At 39.1% G+C, this 22,469-nt stretch overlaps 1 protein-coding gene across 1 annotated transcript in view; it reads right to left on the reverse strand.

Annotated features, from left to right (window-relative positions):
* The window catches only part of LOC115415928 (glutamate receptor 2-like), a 64,728-nt gene that overhangs the window by 12,713 nt on the left and 29,546 nt on the right, over positions 1-22,469 (reverse strand). The window contains exons 4-15 of the mRNA XM_030129611.1: positions 20,562-20,683; positions 20,340-20,414; positions 19,718-19,771; positions 17,369-17,527; positions 16,042-16,209; positions 14,059-14,163; positions 13,369-13,476; positions 10,070-10,133; positions 7,341-7,483; positions 6,890-7,105; positions 3,566-3,720; positions 404-602 (exon numbers count right to left, since the gene is read on the reverse strand). Coding sequence (XP_029985471.1) covers positions 404-602; positions 3,566-3,720; positions 6,890-7,105; positions 7,341-7,483; positions 10,070-10,133; positions 13,369-13,476; positions 14,059-14,163; positions 16,042-16,209; positions 17,369-17,527; positions 19,718-19,771; positions 20,340-20,414; positions 20,562-20,683 — 1,568 coding nt within the window. The remainder of the gene's footprint in view (positions 1-403; positions 603-3,565; positions 3,721-6,889; positions 7,106-7,340; positions 7,484-10,069; positions 10,134-13,368; positions 13,477-14,058; positions 14,164-16,041; positions 16,210-17,368; positions 17,528-19,717; positions 19,772-20,339; positions 20,415-20,561; positions 20,684-22,469) is intronic.

Below are 22,469 nucleotides of genomic sequence, written 5' to 3' on the forward strand. Positions count from 1 at the left end.
ATAATATCACATGGTCGCGCTGCTGCTGCTGCTGTCAGGTGGCTGCGCGAACCTCCGTTTCCCACAATGCACATCGCGACAAAATTCCTCAGATGCCTAGTTCCCTCCCGGCTCTGTTTGTAAACACATGGTTTGTTTGTGGTGGATGGAACTAAGAAACTGTTCAGCATGAGGAAGAGATTCAGAAGAGATTCAGACAGACCAACAGACGAATGGAACTGAGGATATGACTGAGGATGGACAGATCTGAGGACAAACTGCTCATGAAAGTCTCCCACAGCTTTAAGGGTTAAACCCATTCACAGACGCCCAACTTTCACCAGCAGTTTGTGGGTCATCATCATGTAAAGCAGCCAAACGCTTCAGCTCTGTGGACTGTGTGTGAGCCTGATGGTGCACTTACTCTGAAGAATTCCTTGGTGGATCCTGAGTCCAGGGTTCCATATGCTATTTCCGTTTGTTTGGCCAGGTCTTCGGCGCTCTCAATGGGAGAAACCATCCTCTCGACCGTCAGGAACGCAGCCAAGTTGGCAGTGTAGGATGAGATGATGATCAGGGTAAAAAACCACCACACACCTCCAACGATCCGACCGGACAGAGACCTGCACGTACAAACAGACCGACAGGACCACTGAGGCTCAGCTAGGTTCACTTCACCTACGTACACAGGTTCATCTGTTCGTAACGTTGTCATGTGTCTGCGCCTTCGTACTTCCATGTGTCCTGTACGTCGGAATGAACGTTTCTCAATCAGTCCACCAGAGGGCGCCACTGTTAATTAACCCTTTCATGCATACTGGTCATCACAGTGGACAGTTCTTCTCCAGCTGTTCTCTTGTATATTCATGGATTTTACTGTTTCAGTTCCATATCAGCCAACACAGTGGACACTTATGTATCATCCCATACATTACAATTTATACCATTACTGCAACTTTGCTGTTCTTGATAAACTTGATCTGCAGTAACATGCTTGAGTGTAAATCAGTTCCTTGTTATTGTTATGAGACTGTAATTAACTTTTTTTTTTTAAGTTTTTTTTTTTTTTTCTTCTGCATATTATCTCCATAAAGTGAGTAATAACAATTAGAGTATGTTAAAATGTGACAAAACATTAGATTAGCAGCAATAAAAAACATGTATTTCATAGTTTTCACACAATATATCAATAAACACCTGTTTCTTTGCTTCAAAAATCAAACTCATGGTGTCCAGCTGAGTGGATATTTTTGCAATTCCATGAAAAACAGGTTCATAAAAAAATTCAATCACTTTGTTTTTTTTCATGCCTAAAGAGGAATAATAACACTCAGGAAAAAAAATCTTGATTAAGGTTCTCAAAATTCATGCATAATAGGGTTAACATACTGGACAAATACCACGAAGAAGAAGTTTTATGAAATGATGAAGAAGAAGAAAGTCAGTAATACAGTGTTCTTCAACCTTGGGGTCTGGACCCCACGTGGGGTCGCCTGGAATTCAAATGGGGTCGTCTGAAATTTATAGTAATTGATAAAAATAAAAAAAAACAACAACTTACTAATAAAAATAGATGGTGAGTTGACAGAGACAATCCTAATCCATAAAAGACAAACTGAAGCTGAAACTGAAGCACTGTGGTTCTGTTTCTGTGTGGTTCTGTTTATCTGTGGTTCTGTTTATCTGTGGTTCTGTTTCTGTGTGGTTCTGTTTATCTGTGGTTCTGTTTATCTGTGGTTCTGTTTATCTGTGGTTCTGTTTCTGTGTGGTTCTGTTTATCTGTGGTTCTGCTTCTGTGTGGTTCTGTTTCTGTGTGGTTCTGTTTATCTGTGGTTCTGTTTGTGTGGTTCTGTTTCTGTGTGGTTCTGTTTATCTGTGGTTCTGTTTCTGTGTGGTTCTGTTTATCTGTGGTTCTGTTTATCTGTGGTTCTGTTTGTGTGGTTCTGTTTATCTGTGGTTCTGTTTATCTGTGGTTCTGTTTCTGTGTGGTTCTGTTTATCTGTGGTTCTGTTTCTGTGTGGTTCTGTTTATCTGTGGTTCTGTTTATCTGTGGTTCTGTTTATCTGTGGTTCTGTTTCTGTGTGGTTCTGTTTATCTGTGGTTCTGCTTCTGTGTGGTTCTGTTTCTGTGTGGTTCTGTTTATCTGTGGTTCTGTTTATCTGTGGTTCTGTTTCTGTGTGGTCTGTTTATCTGTGGTTCTGTTTGTGTGGTTCTGTTTCTGTGTGGTTCTGTTTATCTGTGGTTCTGTTTCTGTGTGGTTCTGTTTATCTGTGGTTCTGTTTATCTGTGGTTCTGTTTATCTGTGGTTCTGTTTCTGTGTGGTTCTGTTTATCTGTGGTTCTGTTTATCTGTGGTTCTGTTTCTGTGTGGTTCTGTTTATCTGTGGTTCTGTTGTCTGTGGTTCTGTTTCTGTGTGGTTCTGTTTATCTGTGGTTCTGTTTCTGTGTGGTTCTGTTTATCTGTGGTTCTGTTTATCTGTGGTTCTGTTTGTGTGGTTCTGTTTATCTGTGGTTCTGTTTATCTGTGGTTCTGTTTCTGTGTGGTTCTGTTTATCTGTGGTTCTGTTTATCTGTGGTTCTGTTTGTCTGTGGTTCTGTTTCTGTGTGGTTCTGTTTATCTGTGGTTCTGTTTATCTGTGGTTCTGTTTCTGTGTGGTTCTGTTTATCTGTGGTTCTGTTTGTCTGTGGTTCTGTTTCTGTGTGGTTCTGTTTATCTGTGGTTCTGTTTGTCTGTGGTTCTGTTTCTGTGTCAAATATTCACTGTGGTCAGTTTCAGATGCTGCAGCTCTTTCATAATTCATAGTTTCAGTTCTTGTTTGTTCAGTATTAATTGTCCTCCTTGTAAATCACAGCTGGACTGACTGGACAGACCCTGACCAAGGAAAATCACATTCTCCCTTTGTGCAGTAATCTACACCTGGATTTACTGCCTCTGTCCACAATAAAAGACATTATACAGACTAAATGTCCTCTAACATTAACATGTATTTGTAACATAGTATAGCAAACCATCCATCCATCCATCCATCCATCCATCATCTTCCTCTTATCCGGGGCCGGGTCATGGGGTAACAGTCTAAGCAGGGACGCCCAGACTTCCCTCTCCCCAGACTCCTCCACCAGTTCTTCTGGGGGGACCCCAAGGCATTCCCAGGCCAGCCGAGAGACATAGTCTCTCCAACGTGTCCTAGGTCTTCCCCGAGGTCTCCTCCCAGTGGGACATGCCCGGAACCCCTCCCCAGGGAGGCGTCCAGGAGGCATCTGAAACAGATGCCCGAGCCACCTCAGCTGGCCCCTCTGGATGTGGAGGGTGCAATGTGGATCGGGTGGCAGTCGACGGCAGGGGGCTCGACGACCCAATCCCTGGACACAGAGTCTAGCTCTTGGGACATGGAATAGCAAACTATTACATTATCAAAAACAAATTAATTTTAGCAAAAAAAAAAAAAAAATTAATGATATTTAATCATGATTAAGCAAAATTAATCCACAGCAACCCAGTGATTAATCTGATAAAACATTTGACAACACTAATACTATACCTATAATATAGTACCATGACCAGTGCTTCAAAAACACGTCCTGACCTGGGTGAGATGTCACAGCCCTGCCTCATGAACGCCCCCAGTGAGAACCACAGAGAGTTGAAGATCCCAAACTCATTGGTGGATTCAGTGGTCAGCGGTAAAGCTCCATCCTCTGGTTCTTCTAGAGTCCATTCATAAGGGCTGAATCTGGAAACCTACGATCAGTCATGTGCAGGAGTTAGAATGTGGTTGTCATCACTAGTCTGCTCAGATACAAGGAAACAGACGCAGGAATATGATATTCTGCAATAACCAGTCTGGAAAAACAAACCCAACACCAACAAAAAAAAAACAACACTGAAAGACTGAAAATGACAGGACACATAAATGGGTCTTTTGCGTCTGTGCTTTTGTGCTGTAGACATGAGTGGTACTGCTGTAGGCCAGGTGGAAGCATCAGCTGATGAACACACTGATGACTAGGCCTGTGTATCGGCAAGAATCTGGAGATACGATACAAATCACAACACTAGGACCACCATACGATATATCCTGATACTGTCAAAAAGGTAATTTTTTTGTTTGTTTCTTTTTTTTTTTTTAATGAATTATTTACTTGTAGAATTGAATTCCATCATAAATCTGCCCAGATCCTAAACACATTTGTATTTGATCCCAACAGGATCTAATGTTCTATCAGCAAATGTTCCAACTGTGTTCAAACTGAAATTCTGTTTTACAGACATTCCAGTTTCAGATCCTGTTCAAATGTTCACATTCTATTAGTTCACAACTAATATCGGAACAGGATTGGAGTTCAATCCCAACAAAGGAACCAACACTATTGAATAAAAGAGTGTGAAATAAAAATAAATAAAATATAAACAAAGAAAAACAAAAATGAACTTCCACAAAATCTGCATTTGAATAAATACCTAAAAATATTGATACAGTACTTTTTTTCTTTTTTTAACTTATATTTTATTGTTTCATTTTAGAAATTTTACAACACAAACATTTAGAACATAGTGTCAGCTGTCATCCTGTATATTGTCCATTTTTTCCATCGATCTTCACAAGTTTCTTGCTGTAGTCTTATGGTATAAGTAAGTCTCTCCATGTTGTGAATTTCTTCCACAATGTTTCTTCAATTATTTTTAGGGTGGGGGTGGGGGGTGGGGGGGGTCCTCTTTGCACCATTTTCATGTGATGGCTTTTTTAGACCATGCCAAGAGGATTTTAATCAAATATTTATCCTTACTTGGTTTGTCTTTTCCTCTTAAAAGATTCAAATATAACACAGAACATGTCCTTGGTAGTTCGTATCCCAGTATTTTTCCAAGTTCTTCGCTGATATTTTTCCAATATTGGGATAATTTTGTGCACTGTCTAAATACATGCTCATGACCCACATCCTGTTCACCGCACACCCTCCAACAGGACTGAGGGAACGATAGTGAAGCCTTTTGGAGCTCTGGTTTTATAAAAAATCTAATTATGTTTTTCCAGCAAAATATTTTCCAATTTGTGGAATTAGCTGTAGTCACTTGAGTTTCACATATTTCATTCCATGTGTCATGACTTCATTCTACCAACAGTTCTTTTTTTCATTTATCTCTAATATCCAGAGTTGAAGTCTTCCTGTTCGACACCAGTCCCTGATACAGTTTGGATCTCACTTTTCCTCCTTCATTCTGATACGCTTTAGCCACAGTTTCAGTCATCTGGTTTATTTAAACTGGGAGTTCTGGTCTGATCTCTTTATGATAATGGTCTCTGATCTGAAGGAACATAAAGAAGTCACCATGTTCGAAGTCAAAGTCCTGTCGTAAGTTTTGAAAGTTAATAATTTCCCCTTTTTTGATAAAAGTGTTTAATATATTTAGACCCTTATTTGCCCACTCTTTAAATTTAACATTCATAGTCCCTGGTTTGGAATTTGTGTCATAAACCGGCCAGCTGAATATTCTTATGTCCTCCATTTTACATTTTTAACTACTTTAAACCAGACCTCCAAGGTAAATTTAGTGATGGAATCCAGTTTGTTTTCATTTTCTATAAACATCTTCTTATTGGCTATCATAGCTTGTACATGGCATTCATTATTATTCAACTCTATTTCTTTCCACTTTGTAGTACAATCAGAAATACGCCAATCAATCCTGGGTGTGAGCTGTGCAGCATAGAAATATCCTGCAAAGTTTGGCAGTGCCAATCCTCCCACAGTTTTTGGTATTTGAAGGGTTGAATACTTCATTCTTGGTTTAGCCCCATTCCAAATGAATCTTGAAATCTTTTTGTCCCATTCCATAAATTGTGACGTCGATATTGGCACTAGCAAAGATTGGAACAAATATCAGACTCTTGGCAGCACATTCATCTTAATAATTTCAATTCTTGTGCTTAAATCTAACAGTAAGACATCCCACCTTTCCATATCCTTATACAGCTGATGATTTAAAGATTCATAATTCGTTTTACCCAATTTAGAAAGGTTATCTGTAAAATTTATTCCCAAATAGTGAATTGATTCCACCTAAAATTATATTTCTGTTTTAATTCTGGGGGAGGAGTGACATTTGTAGGCAGAACCTGTGTTTTCCCAACATTTAGTTTATAGTCTGAAAGGTGCCTGTAATTATGTAGTAGATTCATCAACTCTGGCAGACACTTATCTGGTTGTTTTAAAAATATTAAGATATCATCTGCAAATAGCCCAACTTTATGTTCCACTTCTCTAATTTTAATTCCTTCTATTTCCTTCTTGTGCCTTATTGCTTGTTCAAATGGCTCAATGAAAAGTGCAAAGAGGGTAGGAGACAACCCACACCCTTACCTTGTGGATTTTTGCAGACTAAACCAATTTGTGAGGTTACCATTTATTTTTATTCTTGCTCTCGGGTCCTGAAACAATGTTGTTACACATCTGACTGACTGCGGATTAAAGCCAAATTTTTCTAAACTAAGACACAGAAACTTCCAACTGACACAGTCCAAAGCTTTTTCCACATCTAGACTTAGAAACATGGCACCTTCTTTTCTCTTCTGTATTTCTTCTATTACACGTAGGGCCTTCCTAATATTATCTTGAGTTTGCTGCCCTTGAATAAAGCCCGATTAATCGAAATATTGCGATATATTGCAGATCCGATATTTTCTTACAGCCCTAGTGCTAACCACTGCAACACCACTTCCACTGGACCGAAACATCTGGATTTAATCTGTGGTAGTTTGGGCAAAAACACATGTTTAGCTTTTGAGAATATACTATATATAATATATATAGTATCATAGTATTAAATCGCACACTTACACAGAGAAACCCCAGTTTGAATGCTTGGTATGAAGTTGAATACACACACACACACACACACACACACTTACCAAAAACAGGACAACGCTGACTCCGATGTAGGCGAAGACGATGCACATCCAGATCTCATAGGCCAGAGGGTCCAGAAAAGAAAAGACTCCTGGTTTGGATTTCTGCGGCTTTTTAATCATGATGGAAATGCCCAAAGACATGAAGGGTTTGGAGAAGTCGATCACCTCTTCACGAACGAGTGTAATGGTTAAAGGAGCGACTGCAATATCTGCTTTCTGTTTAAGAAGAGAGGAAAAGGAAAGGATGAGTTTAAGAGGAAAAGAAGAGAAAAAGGATGAGTTTAAGAGGAAAAGAAGAGAAAACAATACACAAATGAGGACAGGGTTCAAAGGTGAGACTATCCAGATGTGTCTGTATGGGTGTGTGTGTGTCTCTCTCTCCCTCTCTGTCTCTTTCTCCCTCTCTCTCTTTCTCTTTCTCTCTCTCTCTTTCTCTGTCTCTCTCTCTTACCCCATACACCAGTTCTCCCACCATCCCGTTCCAGATTTTAGTTTCTGCGTCTCGTGCTCCATATTTTCCGTCTCCTACGATCTTCAGCTGGTAGCGTATCCCACAATGCTTTGCGATCTCAGCAGCCAAGTCAACACAGTAGCCTAACGTAAACATTCAAAAAGCAAAAGCACAAAACACGCACATTTGACTGAGTTTGGTAAACAAGGGACATAATTAGTACAAATACTGTATAGAATAGACATAATTAGTACAAATACTGTTTAGGATGATGTCACTGTTTCAGAAGGGGGGTTCAAATCCAATATGGCCACCAAAAACCACCCACCAATAATACAAAGTTTCATGGCTCTGACAGAAGGGCTAATACTGTCATTCTACTGTTTGGATGTGATGTATACAGACTGACATCCAATAATATGTGCAATATATACCACGAATAGAATGTTACATTTGATCAGCTTTAAAGGGTTAAAAAAAGTAAAATGAAGGATTATTTGATCTGTATGATTAGGGCTGACCTCGATTTACAAAAATAAAATCAAATTAGAGCAAAAAAATAAATCAATTTATAATATTTAATAGTTTGATTTATAGGTGTGCATTTTACGCACACTTGGTGACAGATGCTAGTATTTTTGAACATTTGACCTAGCACCAAAATAATAATGCAGATTACCTAATGCTGGAGTTAATCACTGACATATGCCAGGATGAAAAAAATCATATAATATGTGATCCCCTTTTTCTGTAGTATATTGAAAAAAAATATTTTTTGTGTTTTTTGCATCAAAAAAATGGTTTGTTTCCATTACAAACACAGCATTTAAAGGGTTAAAAAATCTGACAATTATTGAGTATTTGGTATTTTTATTTACGGCTCAAGTTGATGAAATAGAAAAACGTGTAAAAGAATTAAAAATAAACTGTAGGAAAATTTTCTTTTTTACATTATTCCATAAGTGTGCCAAAAAGGCACACTGGGTGCTTAGTAAGGGCCTTGGAGGACAGGATAAGACAACAAAATACTTAAAAAAAAAAAAAAACTCAAAATGAGAGAACTCTTCAAATGGACCCTCATGTGAGTGGGAATTCCACGTACAATACAAACAGAAACAGATTTCAACAGTTTGACATGAACTCATCGAGAACTTCCAAAAGTAGGTTATTGATAAAACGTACATGTGAGCAGAAATAAATGTAATAAATGTAAAAAAAAATAAATGTGTTATCATGTCTATTCTGTTGTTTTTAACTGTATTTTTATTTCATTGTTTTTAAGTGTGCAGCTGCTTTTATGTATCTTTTTAATCTATTCTTGTATTTTGGTCTATTATTTTGCTTTTCTTCTTCTGTACAACAGTGTTTTAATTGTAAAGCTGTTTTATGTTTTTAATCTGTTCTTCTATTTTTCTTTCCTTTTTTGTTTTTTCCCTGTAAGTGGCTTTGGAAAAAAGCGTCTGCCAAATGCATAAATGTACATGTAAATAAAGCCTTTAACTCACCACACAATGTTATGCCAATGGTAGCATTAGCATTAGCATTAGCAGCAGACACTCTCCTGGGGGGGCCCAAGTACATATGGGGGGGGGGGTCATGGGTGACGTTGGCATGTGTGTGTGTGTGTGTGTATGCGTTAGCGACTACTGTTGTACAACATATATACATACACATACCCCCCCTCCTCACCCCCCCACCCTCACCCCTGTCCCAAACATTTTTTTGGGCATGGGGGGGGGGGGGCGGGGGGGGGCACCAGTAGGCTGCTGATGCTGTCAGTGGGGCCCCAGTGCTGACACATAAGCAGCTCCTTTCCTTTCATAGCGTGTTTTTTCGAGGGTTTCTCAATCAGCTGTCAACTGTGTGGACGGCCATTTTTTATTTTTTCAAAACCTCACTTCCTGTTTGACATTTTTGGGCCTTTTTTTCCAGGATGTCTTAGGGTCACCCAAAGAACATATATGTCACCTTTCATCCTTTTATGAGGTTGTTTTTGGTGCATTTTGAATCAGCTGGCAGTTGTATGAGCGGCCATTTTGATTTTTTTTTTTTTTTTTTTTTTTTTGGGCAGCCCTTCTAGAGAACAGGGTTAGGGTCAGGGTCAGGGTTCACCCTTCCATGGACTGCAGAATGGTTTTTCTATGGAACTAAATCTGTCTCATCAGATCTTAGAATTAGAAAAGCTATTGAATTTCTAGCACAGAATTTTTTTGCTCTGAAATTAAGTTTCTGAATTTTTTTGTCTCTCAATTTTACTATGTTCATAAATTTAGAATAGAAAAATTCAGATGCAAAAATTCAGATCACACATCTGCGCTGACCGTCTTCCTGCATCGGTGTCACATGACCAACCTAATGTAACTCGATTGGCTGGCTGTCGGTTCCACTTCAGACAGAATCGACTGCTTATCCTTGGTGTTGCGGATGTGTAATCTGAATTTTTTGCATCTGAATTTTTTTATTCTAAATTTATGAACATAGTAAAATTGAGACAAAAAATTCTGATACTTAATTTCACTGCAAAAAAAAAATCACATACTTAATTTCAATGCAAAAAAATTCACTGCTAGAAATTCAGTGGCTTTTATAATTCAAAATCTGATGAGACAGATTTACTTCCATATTTTCCACTTAAACCCCCCCCCAAGGGTTCAGAAACACATTAGCCGTAGAATTAGCACTAACTCACAGACGTACACTTAAACACACAGTGGACGAACATACCGTACCTTCGTAACGGTCGTTGTCTTGAAACAACTCTGCATTCTTTTTCAGCATCACATACGGGGCTTCCTAAAAACACAGGAGCAGAAACACATCCACATTAGAGAGACTGTGCAGACGCTTCCTCTGCTTTAACAACTGTCCTTCTAGCAGTTTAAACCAGTGGTTTTCAACCTTGGAGTCAGGACCCCACATGGGGTCGCCTGGAATTCAAATGGGGTCGCCTGAAATTTTCAGTGATTGATAAAAAATTTAAACTTACTACTAAAAATATACATTATACAGCCTAAATGTTATCTCAAATTAATGTTTATTTGCAACATAGTATAGCAAACTATTACATGCTCAAAAACAAATTAATTTTAGCAAAAAAAGTATCTGTTATGAATGTCTGGGGTCGACAGAAATGTGTGATGTTAAAATAGGGTCAGGAGTAAAAAAAGGTTGGAAACCACTGGTTTAAGGACACGTTCTGGATCTGTGGGCGAAGACATGGAACACTGGTTAGAAACTGAAGGAACACAGAGCACAGCTGGCAAACATACGGGACAAAAGGGGACCGCCAAAGGGTCCAGTCCAGCCCCCCAGAGGGTCCAGTCCAGCCCCCCAAAAGGGTCCGGCCCGGCCCCTGGAATGAAAGATTCCACTGAAGGTATGAAAAGTCCAAGGTTCTAATAGTTTTGGATTTTTATTCTAGTTTAGTTTTATTTACTTTGGACTTTTTTTTCTCTAATTCAGTTTGTTTTAATTTGTTTTTAGAGCAGGTTTGATCATTTGTATTAGTTTTCGTTATTTTCTAAATGCTTAGTTGTAGTTCAGTTGTAGTTCAGTTGTAGTTCAGTTGTAGTTTAGTTGTAGTTTAGTTGTAGTTCAGTTGTAGTTTAGTTGTAGTTCAGTTGTAGTTCAGTTGTAGTTCAGTTGTAGTTCAGTTGTAGTTTAGTTGTAGTTTAGTTGTAGTTCAGTTGTAGTTTAGTTGTAGTTCAGTTGTAGTTTAGTTGTAGTTCAGTTGTAGTTCAGTTGTAGTTCAGTTGTAGTTCAGTTGTAGTTCAGTTGTAGTTTAGTTGTAGTTCAGTTGTAGTTCAGTTGTAGTTTAGTTGTAGTTCAGTGGTCTCTTTTCTCTTCTTCTCTGTGCTCCTATTCAAATCAATCCCAGACAGGACTCTGCTGCTTTAGTCTCCATGTTTCCAGGTAGAGTGGGGACCAGAAGACGACTGGAAACCACAAGTGAACACAAGTGACGGACCCTTAAATATCAAATATATATATACAGTTGAGGACTAAATTATTAGCCCCCCTACAAAAATGTCATTGTTTTAAAGGTATTTCCCGAGTGCTTTTACACAGAGCAACACATTTTTAACACAGCTTTTTTAGACATCCTAGTTTTATTTTGGATGCTTACATGATTTTAGTTTGCACACAGAAATGAAAGTATTCCACAAAAAACAAAAAGTACCAGGGTCATATTATTATCCCCCTGATCCTAACAGTCAGTTGTTTCCTTTTGCTGGATAACAGCCTGCAGTCATAGTATTTTTTTATTACCAGTCTCTGACTCTTTTTTTGAGGAATCCCAGCCCATTCTTCTTTGGCAGATCTTTCCAGCTCCTCCAGATCTGGTGGCCTTCTGGCATGGATGTTCTTTTTAGGTCACCCCCAATATTTTCAATGGGATTTAAGTCCGGGCTCTGTGCAGGCCACTCAGTTCCATTCACTTTGGTCTTCTGAAGATAGCTCTTCACCAACAGAGATGTATGTTTTGGATTGTTGTCATATTGGAAGATGAAGCAGTGACCCAGACCCAGTGTTACTGCTGACTGCTGAAGGTTTTCTGTCAGAATCTCCACATCTTTCTTCGTTCATGATTCCTTCCACCTTGACCAGATTTCTAGTTCCAGATGCACTATAGCATCCCCACAACACAATACTCCCGCCACCATGTTCCACTGTAGGGACGCTGTTCTTTGGGTTCTATGCCTCCGCCTTTTTTCTCCAAACATAAACGCTGCCTCTATGACCACAGAGCTCTAGTTTGGTCTCATCAGACCATAGGACACACTTCTAGTATGCAGAAGGTTTCTCCAGGTTGTCCTGAGCAGATTTAAGTCTGGCTTAAAGGTGTGTCTTCTTCAACAGTGGACTTTTTCTTGGTCTGCATCCTCTCAGTCCATTCCAGTTCAGAGCTCTAGTGACTGTCTTCTTACAGACTAGGATTCCTGATGTGGCCAAGTCCTTCACCAGTGTCTTGGCAGTTGTTCTGGGCTCTTTAGACCCATCTCTCACTAGTGTTCTTTCCAGGGTCTTTGAAATCTTTCACTTCCTACCTCTGCAAGGCTTGTTCTGTACTGTGGAGCTGTTTTTGAATTTCTGGATTCTACTTCTCACTCCAGTTCTTGACACTTGGAAATGCTTGGATTGCTTTGTGCATCCCTCTCCTGCTTTGTCTGCATCAATAATCCTTTTTCTCGGGTCCAAACGGATTTCTGTAGTTTTGGGCATGGTGCTTTCTCAGCTGACAGCTCAATGAGCCATACTGAGGCTTTTAGACCATGTTTGAACTTAGATGTTCAGTGAAATCACTTGATTCACCTGATCACTTTTAAACACATCACCTGTGAAGTTACAGCACATCATTGCACAAAAGTGGTTTGTGCCATGACTTCATAAATGGTCATTTCTTAAAGGGGGCTAATAATAATGTCCCTGGTTATTTTAGTTTTTTTCTAAATAATGCTGTTTTGGTGTGCAAATAGAAATAATTTGTGCCTTCTAAAGAAAACTAGTATGTTCAGAAATGCTATGTTGAAAATTCCTTGCTCTGTTAAAAAAGTACTGAGGAAAATCTTGAAGAAACTTAAAATTTCATAAGGGGGGCTAATAATTTTGTCCTCAACTATATATATATATATATATATATATATATATATACATATATATATATATATATTTCATAGCAGCTAAAATTGCTCGAGCTAAATAAATGGATTTCGTATCAATCTGACATTGACAAAGATGAAAACGAAGGGAATTTTATCCAGAATTTCTATCCGTTTTAGTTAGTTTTGTAAACACACAATACAGTTTTAGTTAGTTATTGTTTCTTTTTTTTTAATTATAGTTTTTATTTATTTTAGCTAACGAAAATGCTTTTTCAATTCTAGTTTTGGTCATTTCGTTAGTTTTCGTTAACGATAATAAACTTGGTTCACAGACACACAGACACTATTGAACAGGATGTGGGTCCCAGTGGCACCGCTGGACCTGGACCTGTTCCTGGATCTGGACCTGTTCACACATATGTTACCAGTATAGTTGTAACGATGACGGTCTTGTTTTCCATTCCCATGGTGTCGTTGGGGTACAGGTCCGATTTGGTCACCACCATCTTATCCACTTCATTCCAGTATCCGATCTAAGAAACACAAACACAGACGGGTTGACCTGAGTTCACATAGCATACGTTTTTTATCCTGAAAGATGCTGTATGTTATTATGAAAATAAGAACAAATGTCTGCAGTATTTAGTTCATTGTTTTCATTTTATTGGGAAAATATTTCATTCATAAGCAAACATTTTCAGCCTCCAAACCAACTTTTCCTCATTTTTTAATTGAATTTAACTCATTTTATTAATCATTAGCCCTTGTTAATAATAAAAAAATAGGACATTTCTTGATAGCTATGATAAGACATTTAATGTATCATCTGACATTTAATGAAATTGTAGATGAGAAATTATTTTATTTATTTATTTTTTGTATATGAATCACTGAAAACGTATTCTGTGCATATACTGATTTTCTGATTGTATTTTATTTTTATATCTATATTCTCATGTATTGTGTGTGTTGTGTTATATGTTAAATGTTTGACAATGTTGTAAATTGATATTTAAATAAAATTTAAAAAAAAAAAGAACACAGATGTGGAGTTGAGTATCCATCACACAAATCCCGCCCACCAGGCTGTCACTCACAAACTAAATATCCGTTACCTTTACGGGTCCGTTGTTTTTCAGCTCCATGACGGTCACTGAGTAGTTGACTCTCTTCCCGTACTGGTCAAACTGAATATTTCCAGTTAAACCATCGACACGCACCTAAACTCACACACACACACACACACACACACACACACACACACACACACACACACACACACACTGGAGTTACATTCATGTAAATAGCAAATACTTCTATAATTCTAAAAATGGGGTTATTTTAATCATACAGTCCAGTGGTTCCAACCTTTTGTCATGTCTGGTGTGAGGTTTTCAGTGTTTTGTCCTTGTTTGATTAGTAGGGCTGTGTGACAGCCAGAATCTGGTGATACGATACAAATCCCAATACTAGGATCACCATACGATATATCACGATATATCATACTGTTAAAAAGGTAATTTTTTTTGTCTTTTTTTTAAATGATTATTTCCTTGAAGAACTGAATTCCAGCAGAAATCTGCACAAATCCTAAACACATTTGTATTTGATCCCAACAGGATCTAATGTTCTATCAGCAAATGTTCAAACTGTGTTCAAAGTGAAATTCTGTTTTCCAGACATTCCAGTTTCAGATCCTGTTCAAATGTTCAGATTCTATTAGTTCACAACTAACATCAGAACAGGATTGGAGTTCAATCCAAACAAAGGAACCAACATTATTGAATAAAAGAGTGTGGAATAAGAAGAAATAAATAGAAACAAAAAAGAAAAAACAAAACAAAAAGGAACCTTCACAATATCTGCATTTGAATAAATACTTTTTAATATTGATACAGTATTGTGACATGAAATGAACTGACATTTTCTTACACTCCTACTGATTCATCACTTTATGTTCAGTTCGAATCGATCACATTTGCTCCTGTCTTGTACTTCCTGTTTTATTTTGTACTCATCTCTTCCCTCTTGTTTCAGACCCAGACTTTTTCCCTTTATGCGTTCTTCCCGCCAGTGTGATTGTTGGCCCCGCCCCTGACTGCTGTCACCTGTGTTCCCCCACCTCCTGTACAAACAGTCCCTGTCAACACAGACGTATGATTGTAAGCAGTGTTTCGCCCTCACGGTTGGCCCTTTCATATACAGTCGTTATGTTCCAGATCTCATCTACACATGTGCTCTGTAGTCTGTCAGAATATGTCAGAATGGCACTTAGTACGAAGCAGAAGAAACTAACAGGCAGGAATATATTCATGCGAACAGTAGCGATAAGTGCACATTCATTCTATTCTTTCACATTATAACTTTTAATAATTAAAATATTTTGAAGCAAACAACCATACAGCCTGTCATAGAAGCATTTAGCACTGGTGAAACAGGTCATTTAGCACTGATTAACAAATATTCCAGAACGTCTAATATGCATGGCTTCCTTTAATAGAAGAACTATGTTTGGAATAAATAAATTTAAAGCTTCGTTTAGCCTAGTGGGTGAAAAAATACACAATATATTTGCAAATGGATTGTTGGCAAAAACTTGATTACTAAGCAAAGACTGGATTAAAGGAAGCTATTCACATATCCTCTCTGCAGAATAGGTGTGATTTGAAAAAAAATAATAGACAGATGATACAGATGAAGTTGTGCTGAAAAAACAGATCCAAACATGGGTATAGTAAACATTTGTTTCTATAGTATATAAAGGCCAAATCAAAAGGACTGAAAAACAGACAGAATAGACTCAGACCACTAAGGGTTAATATGTGAATGTTTCTGACACAGAAGGGACAGTGGGACTGTTATTTTAATTTAGTTTTTTTTGTTGTTTTGTTGTTGTTTTTTTTAAATCCAACTTGGTTCAATTCTTTCAGTGTGTGTATTAGTACTTTTTGAACATTTTGAGCACAATTTCAACAATACTGCGATAATAACGATAACTGTGATAATTTTGGTCACAATACCCATGATATGAAGTGTTCATGTGGTTCCATCCCTAAACTGGACGTGTCTGTCTTCTTACTGGTTGGATCCACTCTTACCTGTTTGAGGGCCCGTTCGATCTCCACCCCCTGGGCCCAGGGAACCGCCGGATTGGCCAGACAATCCCCACTGTTACCACGGCGACTCATGTCTATTCTCTGCTTGTGCAGGAAGCGAAACGCCTCCGTCATCACATGGACAGCGTCGTAAGTAAGAGCTGAAGTGTACTGGAAGAAACAGACAAGAAGGAGCAGCTCAGCAGAATGGAGGAACCCTCTGCTCGTGTTGTGTTCAGGGTCTGGGCCATGGTCATGTATGAACCCTCTGCTCGTGTTGTGTTCAGGGTCTGGGCCGTGGTCATGTATGAACCCTCTGCTCGTGTTGCGTTCAGGGTCTGGGCCGTGGTCATGTATGAACCCTCTGCTCGTGTTGTGTTCAGGGTCTGGGCCATGGTCATGTATGAACCCTCTGCTCGTGTTGTGTTCAGGGTCTGGGCCGTGGTCATGTATGAACCCTCTGCTCGTGTTGCGTTCAGGGTCTGGGCCGTGGTCATGTATGAACCCTCTGCTCGTGTTGCGTTCAGGGTCTGGGCCATGGTCATGTATGAACCCTCTGCTCATGTTGTGTTCAGGGTCTGGGCCATGGTCATGTATGAACCCTCTGCTCATGTTGTGTTCAGGGTCTGGGCCATGGTCATGTATGAACCCTCTGCTCATGTTGCGTTCAGGGTCTGGGCCATGGTCATGTATGAACCCTCTGCTCGTGTTGCGTTCAGGGTCTGGGCCGTGGTCATGTATGAACCCTCTGCTCGTGTTGTGTTCAGGGTCTGGGCCATGGTCATGTATGAACCCTCTGCTCGTGTTGCGTTCAGGGTCTGGGCCGTGGTCATGTATGAACCCTCTGCTCGTGTTGCGTTCAGGGTCTGGGCCGTGGTCATGTATGAACCCTCTGCTCGTGTTGCGTTCAGGGTCTGGGCCGTGGTCATGTATGAACCCTCTGCTCGTGTTGTGTTCAGGGTCTGGGCCAGGGTCATGTATGAACCCTCTGCTCGTGTTGTGTTCAGGGTCTGGGCCATGGTCATGTATGAACCCTCTGCTCGTGTTGTGTTCAGGGTCTGGGCCGTGGTCATGTATGAACCCTCTGCTCGTGTTGCGTTCAGGGTCTGGGCCATGGTCATGTATGAACCCTCTGCTCGTGTTGTGTTCAGGGTCTGGGCCATGGTCATGTATGAACCCTCTGCTCCTGTTGTGTTCAGGGTCTGGGCCATGGTCATGTATGAACCCTCTGCTCCTGTTGTGTTCAGGGTCTGGGCCATGGTCATGTATGAACCCTCTGCTCGTGTTGCGTTCAGGGTCAGTGTGCTCCTACTGAAAGGACAGCTCTTACTCTTATCCGTGTATCCGCTCCTGGATACTCCTTTTCTTCCAGAGCCTCCCAACGCTGGTCAAACTTCGCCACCACAGGATCATCAAAATCCACGATCTGAAACCCAGACACATTTGCTCCTCCGTACTGGATTTTAGAGAGGTCACCATCGACAAAACCCTGGAACAGCAGAGGAAACAAAAAACAAAGCAGTTCAGCAGCAGCAGCTCATACACGACTGATAGAGTAGAATGGGGTTAACTCACACCTGGACTGGATACCATCTGCATAACTATTAATAATAATAATAATAATGATAATAATAATAATGATAATAATAATAATAATAATAATAATAATAATAATAATAATAATAATAATAAATTGGGAATGCTACAAATAAATCTTAAGAAAAAAATAGAAAGACCGCCAAGAATACTTGGACTCAACAGTGTGCTATAGAACTGATGGAACCTTGGACTGCACAGGATGAGCTACAGAACCAGAACCAGGATCATGGGTGGTCCACCACAGACCAGGAACTGAAGGATCCAACAGCAGTGACAGGAGCATCTGGCCCAGTTTAAACCCAGGGATTCAACCCACAAACCAGTACCAGCAGGCATCAGCACTGGGTCAGTAAGAGTCTGCTTTAGACCAGCTCCAAATGGAACGGGTCACCAGTCCGGTTTAGACCAGTCCGGTTTAGACCAGCTCCAGATGGAACGGGTCATGAGACAACTTTTGTTCTGATTTGGTGCTACATGAAAACAGTCAGATCTGATCTGATCTGCTGGTCCTCGCTCAGACCCTCCAGGTTTCCAGCTGGTGCTGTCCTGCAGATGTTCCAGTCCTCCTTCTTCTTTCCAGTGGTCCTCATCTATAAACCTGTCTAATAATACGGTGCTGGTTCTGACCCTCTGAATGGACTGGTTGTCCACCACACCTGCTCTAGTGGGTTTATTCTGACCCTTCAGACCATTTACAGTGAAGTTCTACTAAAGTCAATGTTTAGGATGAGGACTGGTTTAGGACAGTCCTGATGATGGAACAGCTGTTCGACTGTGGTCCGAGTTTGTTCAACCTGACCCTGATCATCTGTCCTACTGGGGTACATCAGTCCTCATTGGGGTAAATACGTGCTCACTGGGATTAGGGCTGCATGATTTTGGCAAAAAAAAAAATTCTGATTTTTTCCTCTAAAAACTCAATTTTCGATTTCGATTTTTGGCTAAAACTACAAAAGACAACAGAAGTCAGCATGTGGTTTTTGTGAGCAGCCCACAATCCAAGGCACTGCTCTGACCTCAAATCTGTGATGGGATCACGTGATGAACCCACAGAAGTTTATTTTTTCTTAATTAAATCTTTATTGAATGAAGTAGAGTATACACACAATGTATACAACAAGAAAATAACATAAGTTTGCCAGTGGGAATACACTATAATACAATGTCCAAATCAGAACAAATACTTATGTTTTTACAGCCTTTTTGTTTCCAGATTTATCCAACAACTTTAAATAAAGTTCAACATCTTTCAAAAAATAAATAATATTTGGTTTTGTGTTACAGAACTTACCTTTGTGAATGAAAAATTTAGCAAGTAAGAGGACTAAATTAATTATTTAAAAAAATATATATATGTATTATTATTATGTTTTTTTTTTTTCTTTCTTTTCTGGGTATCTGGGCCCACAGCAGTGATCCCAGTGTCAGTCAGTGACAGGCATCAGTCGTGTGTGTGTGGACCAGGTTAATATGAGTGATCCACATGTGGTTCTATTTAAACTGGAGGATCTGTGCGTGGAACAGACCGACCCAGGACACACTGGAGGGGTTCTATGTGTGGAGCTGGTGGATGTGTGTGGGCAGGGGGCTGTGTGGGCTCCTCTGCTGAGGCTGATGACCCCGAGACTGGTCCGGAAGAAGACAGTACGGTACGGATCCGGGACAACGTAAGATGAGTGATCCGTATGCAGTTCTATTTCAGTTGTGGGATCTGTGCGTGAAGCCACGGCTTACATTGCTATAAGTACTGTGGACTCATTAACACATTTAAAGTCCGGTCATTACACGGACTTCTGTGACAGACCGCTGTCACTGACAGGAGGAGGAGCCTACGGGAGCCCACAAGCGCGCGGCTCGGAGGCACGAGAGAGATGAAATCGATTTTACGATTTCCCTTTTTGAAAAATCGTCCTAATTAAAAAATCTGATTTTGATTTAAAATCAATTAATCGTGCAGCCCTAATTGGGTTAGATCAGTGCTCATTGGGGTAGATCAGTGCTCACTGGGGTAGATCAGTGCTCACTGGGGTAGATCAGTGCTCATTGGGGTAGATCAGTGCTCATTGGGGTAGATCCTCACCAGGTTGGCGATAATGTAGTGGTATCCTTTCACGTGTCTGCCGATGGTGATCACCTGATGGACACACAAGAACAGACACAACTGAAAGGTGTTGAAAACAGTCAGACTTCATTTTCTGTGTTTTACTGCAGATCAATGCTACATTATTTATTTTATTTCCTAAAACCTGACAGTGAAATCAAACAAAAGCACAAAGGACTTTTTTTTTACAAAAATCTAATCTACTAATGCTAGGTGCTGTGTGTGAATGTATTAGAATAGGAAAATCTAGAGAACCATTCCATAGATCGCACACGCTCCGTTCACATGCAGCCAAATGTGACCCAAATGTGACCCAAATGTGACCCATATGTGACCCAAATGTGACCCAAATGTGACCCATATGTGACCCAAATGTGACACAAATGTGACCCATATGTGACCCAAATGTGACCCAAATGTGACCCATATGTGACCCAAATGTGACCCATATGTGACCCAAATGTGACCCATATGTGACCCATATGTGACTCAAATGTGACCCATATGTGACCCAAATGTGACCCAAATGTGACCCAAATGTGACCTGGATCCCATCTGTTAAAGACTAATCTGATTTTTTTCAAATCTGACCCAGACCCACCTGTTCCATGATGTCTTTGACCTTGTCCTGCTCACAGTCCAGGATAATGCGACGCTCCTTTCGGATTTCCAGGTCCTGAAACAAATGAAACACATAAGAAGTCTGCTTCAACAAAAGGGAAGTGGACCACAGACCTGAGGACCACAGACCTGAGGACCACAGACCTGAGGACCACAGACCTGAGAATTTATGTATGACCATGTAGACCATGTAGACGTGTACCTGGAACAGGGAGCGGTAGGCTTCGTCCTTCCTCTCATCTTTCAGGTTTCCTACATTTATTGCTGTGACGACCCATTTCTTTTCTGCTGCAGTGTCCAGAATGACCTGAAGAGTAGACAGACCTGCAAAAAAAAACAAAAAAAAACAAAACTAATACTAGAGTAGACAGACCTGCAAAAAAAAACAAAAAAAACAAAACTAATACTAGAGTACACAGACCTGCAAAAAAAACCCAAAAAAAACCAAAAACCTAAAACTAGAGTACACAGACCTGCAAAAAAAACCCAAAAAAAAACCAAAAACCTAAAACTAGAGTACACAGACCTGCACAAAAAAAAAACAAAAAAACAAAACTAATACTAGAGCAGACAGACCTGCACAAAAAAACAAAAAACAAAACTAATACTAGAGTACACAGACCTGCAAAAAAAACCCCAAAAAAACAAAAACCTAATACTAGAGTACACAGACCTGCACAAAAAAAAACAAAAAACAAAACTAATACTAGAGTAGACAGACCTGCACAAAAAAAACAAAAAACAAAACTAATACTAGAGTACACAGACCTGCACAAAAAAAACAAAAAAACAAAACTAATACTAGAGTAGACAGACCTGCACAAAAAAACAAAAAACAAAACTAATACTAGAGTACACAGACCTGCAAAAAAACCCCAAAAAAAACAAAAACCTAATACTAGAGTACACAGACCTGCACAAAAAAAACAAAAAACAAAACTAATACTAGAGTAGACAGACCTGCACAAAAAAAAACAAAAAACAAAACTAATACTAGAGTAGACAGACCTGCACAAAAAAAACAAAAAAACAAAACCTAATACTAGAATAGACAGACCTGCACAAAAAAAACAAAAAAACAAAACCTAATACTAGAATAGACAGACCTGCACAAAAAAAACAAAAAACAAAACTAATACTAGAGCAGACAGACCTGCACAAAAAAAAACAAAAAACAAAACCTAATACTAGAATAGACAGACCTGCACAAAAAAAAACAAAAAACAAAACCTAATACTAGAATAGACAGACCTGCACAAAAAAAAACAAAAAAACAAAACTAATACTAGAGCAGACAGACCTGCACAAAAAAACAAAAAACAAAACTAATACTAGAGTAGACAGACCTGCACAAAAAAACAAAAAAAACCAAAACTAATACTAGAGCAGACAGACCTGCACAAAAAAAACAAAAAACAAAACCTAATACTAGAGCAGACAGACCTGCACAAAAAAAACAAAAAACAAAACTAATACTAGAGCAGACAGACCTGCACAAAAAAAACAAAAAACAAAACCTAATACTAGAGCAGACAGACCTGCACAAAAAAAAACAAAAAACAAAACTAATACTAGAGCAGACAGACCTGCAAAAAAAACCCAAAAAAACCAAAAACCTAATACTAGAGTAGACAGACCTGCACAAAAAAACAAAAAAAAACAAAACTAATACTAGAGCAGACAGACCTGCAAAAAAAAAAACAAAAAACAAAACTAATACTAGAGTAGACAGACCTGCACAAAAAAACAAAAAACAAAACTAATACTAGAGTACACAGACCTGCAAAAAAAACCCAAAAAAAACAAAAACCTAATACTAGAGTACACAGACCTGCACAAAAAAAACAAAAAACAAAACTAATACTAGAATAGACAGACCTGCACAAAAAAAAACAAAAAACAAAACTAATACTAGAATAGACAGACCTGCACAAAAAAAACAAAAAACAAAACTAATACTAGAGCAGACAGACCTGCACAAAAAAAACAAAAAACAAAACCTAATACTAGAATAGACAGACCTGCACAAAAAAAAAAACAAAAAAAAAAAAACTAATACTAGAGCAGACAGACCTGCACAAAAAAACAAAAAACAAAACTAATACTAGAG

This window comes from Sphaeramia orbicularis, unplaced genomic scaffold (genome assembly GCF_902148855.1).
Source record: "Sphaeramia orbicularis unplaced genomic scaffold, fSphaOr1.1, whole genome shotgun sequence".
NCBI lineage: Eukaryota > Metazoa > Chordata > Actinopteri > Kurtiformes > Apogonidae > Sphaeramia > Sphaeramia orbicularis.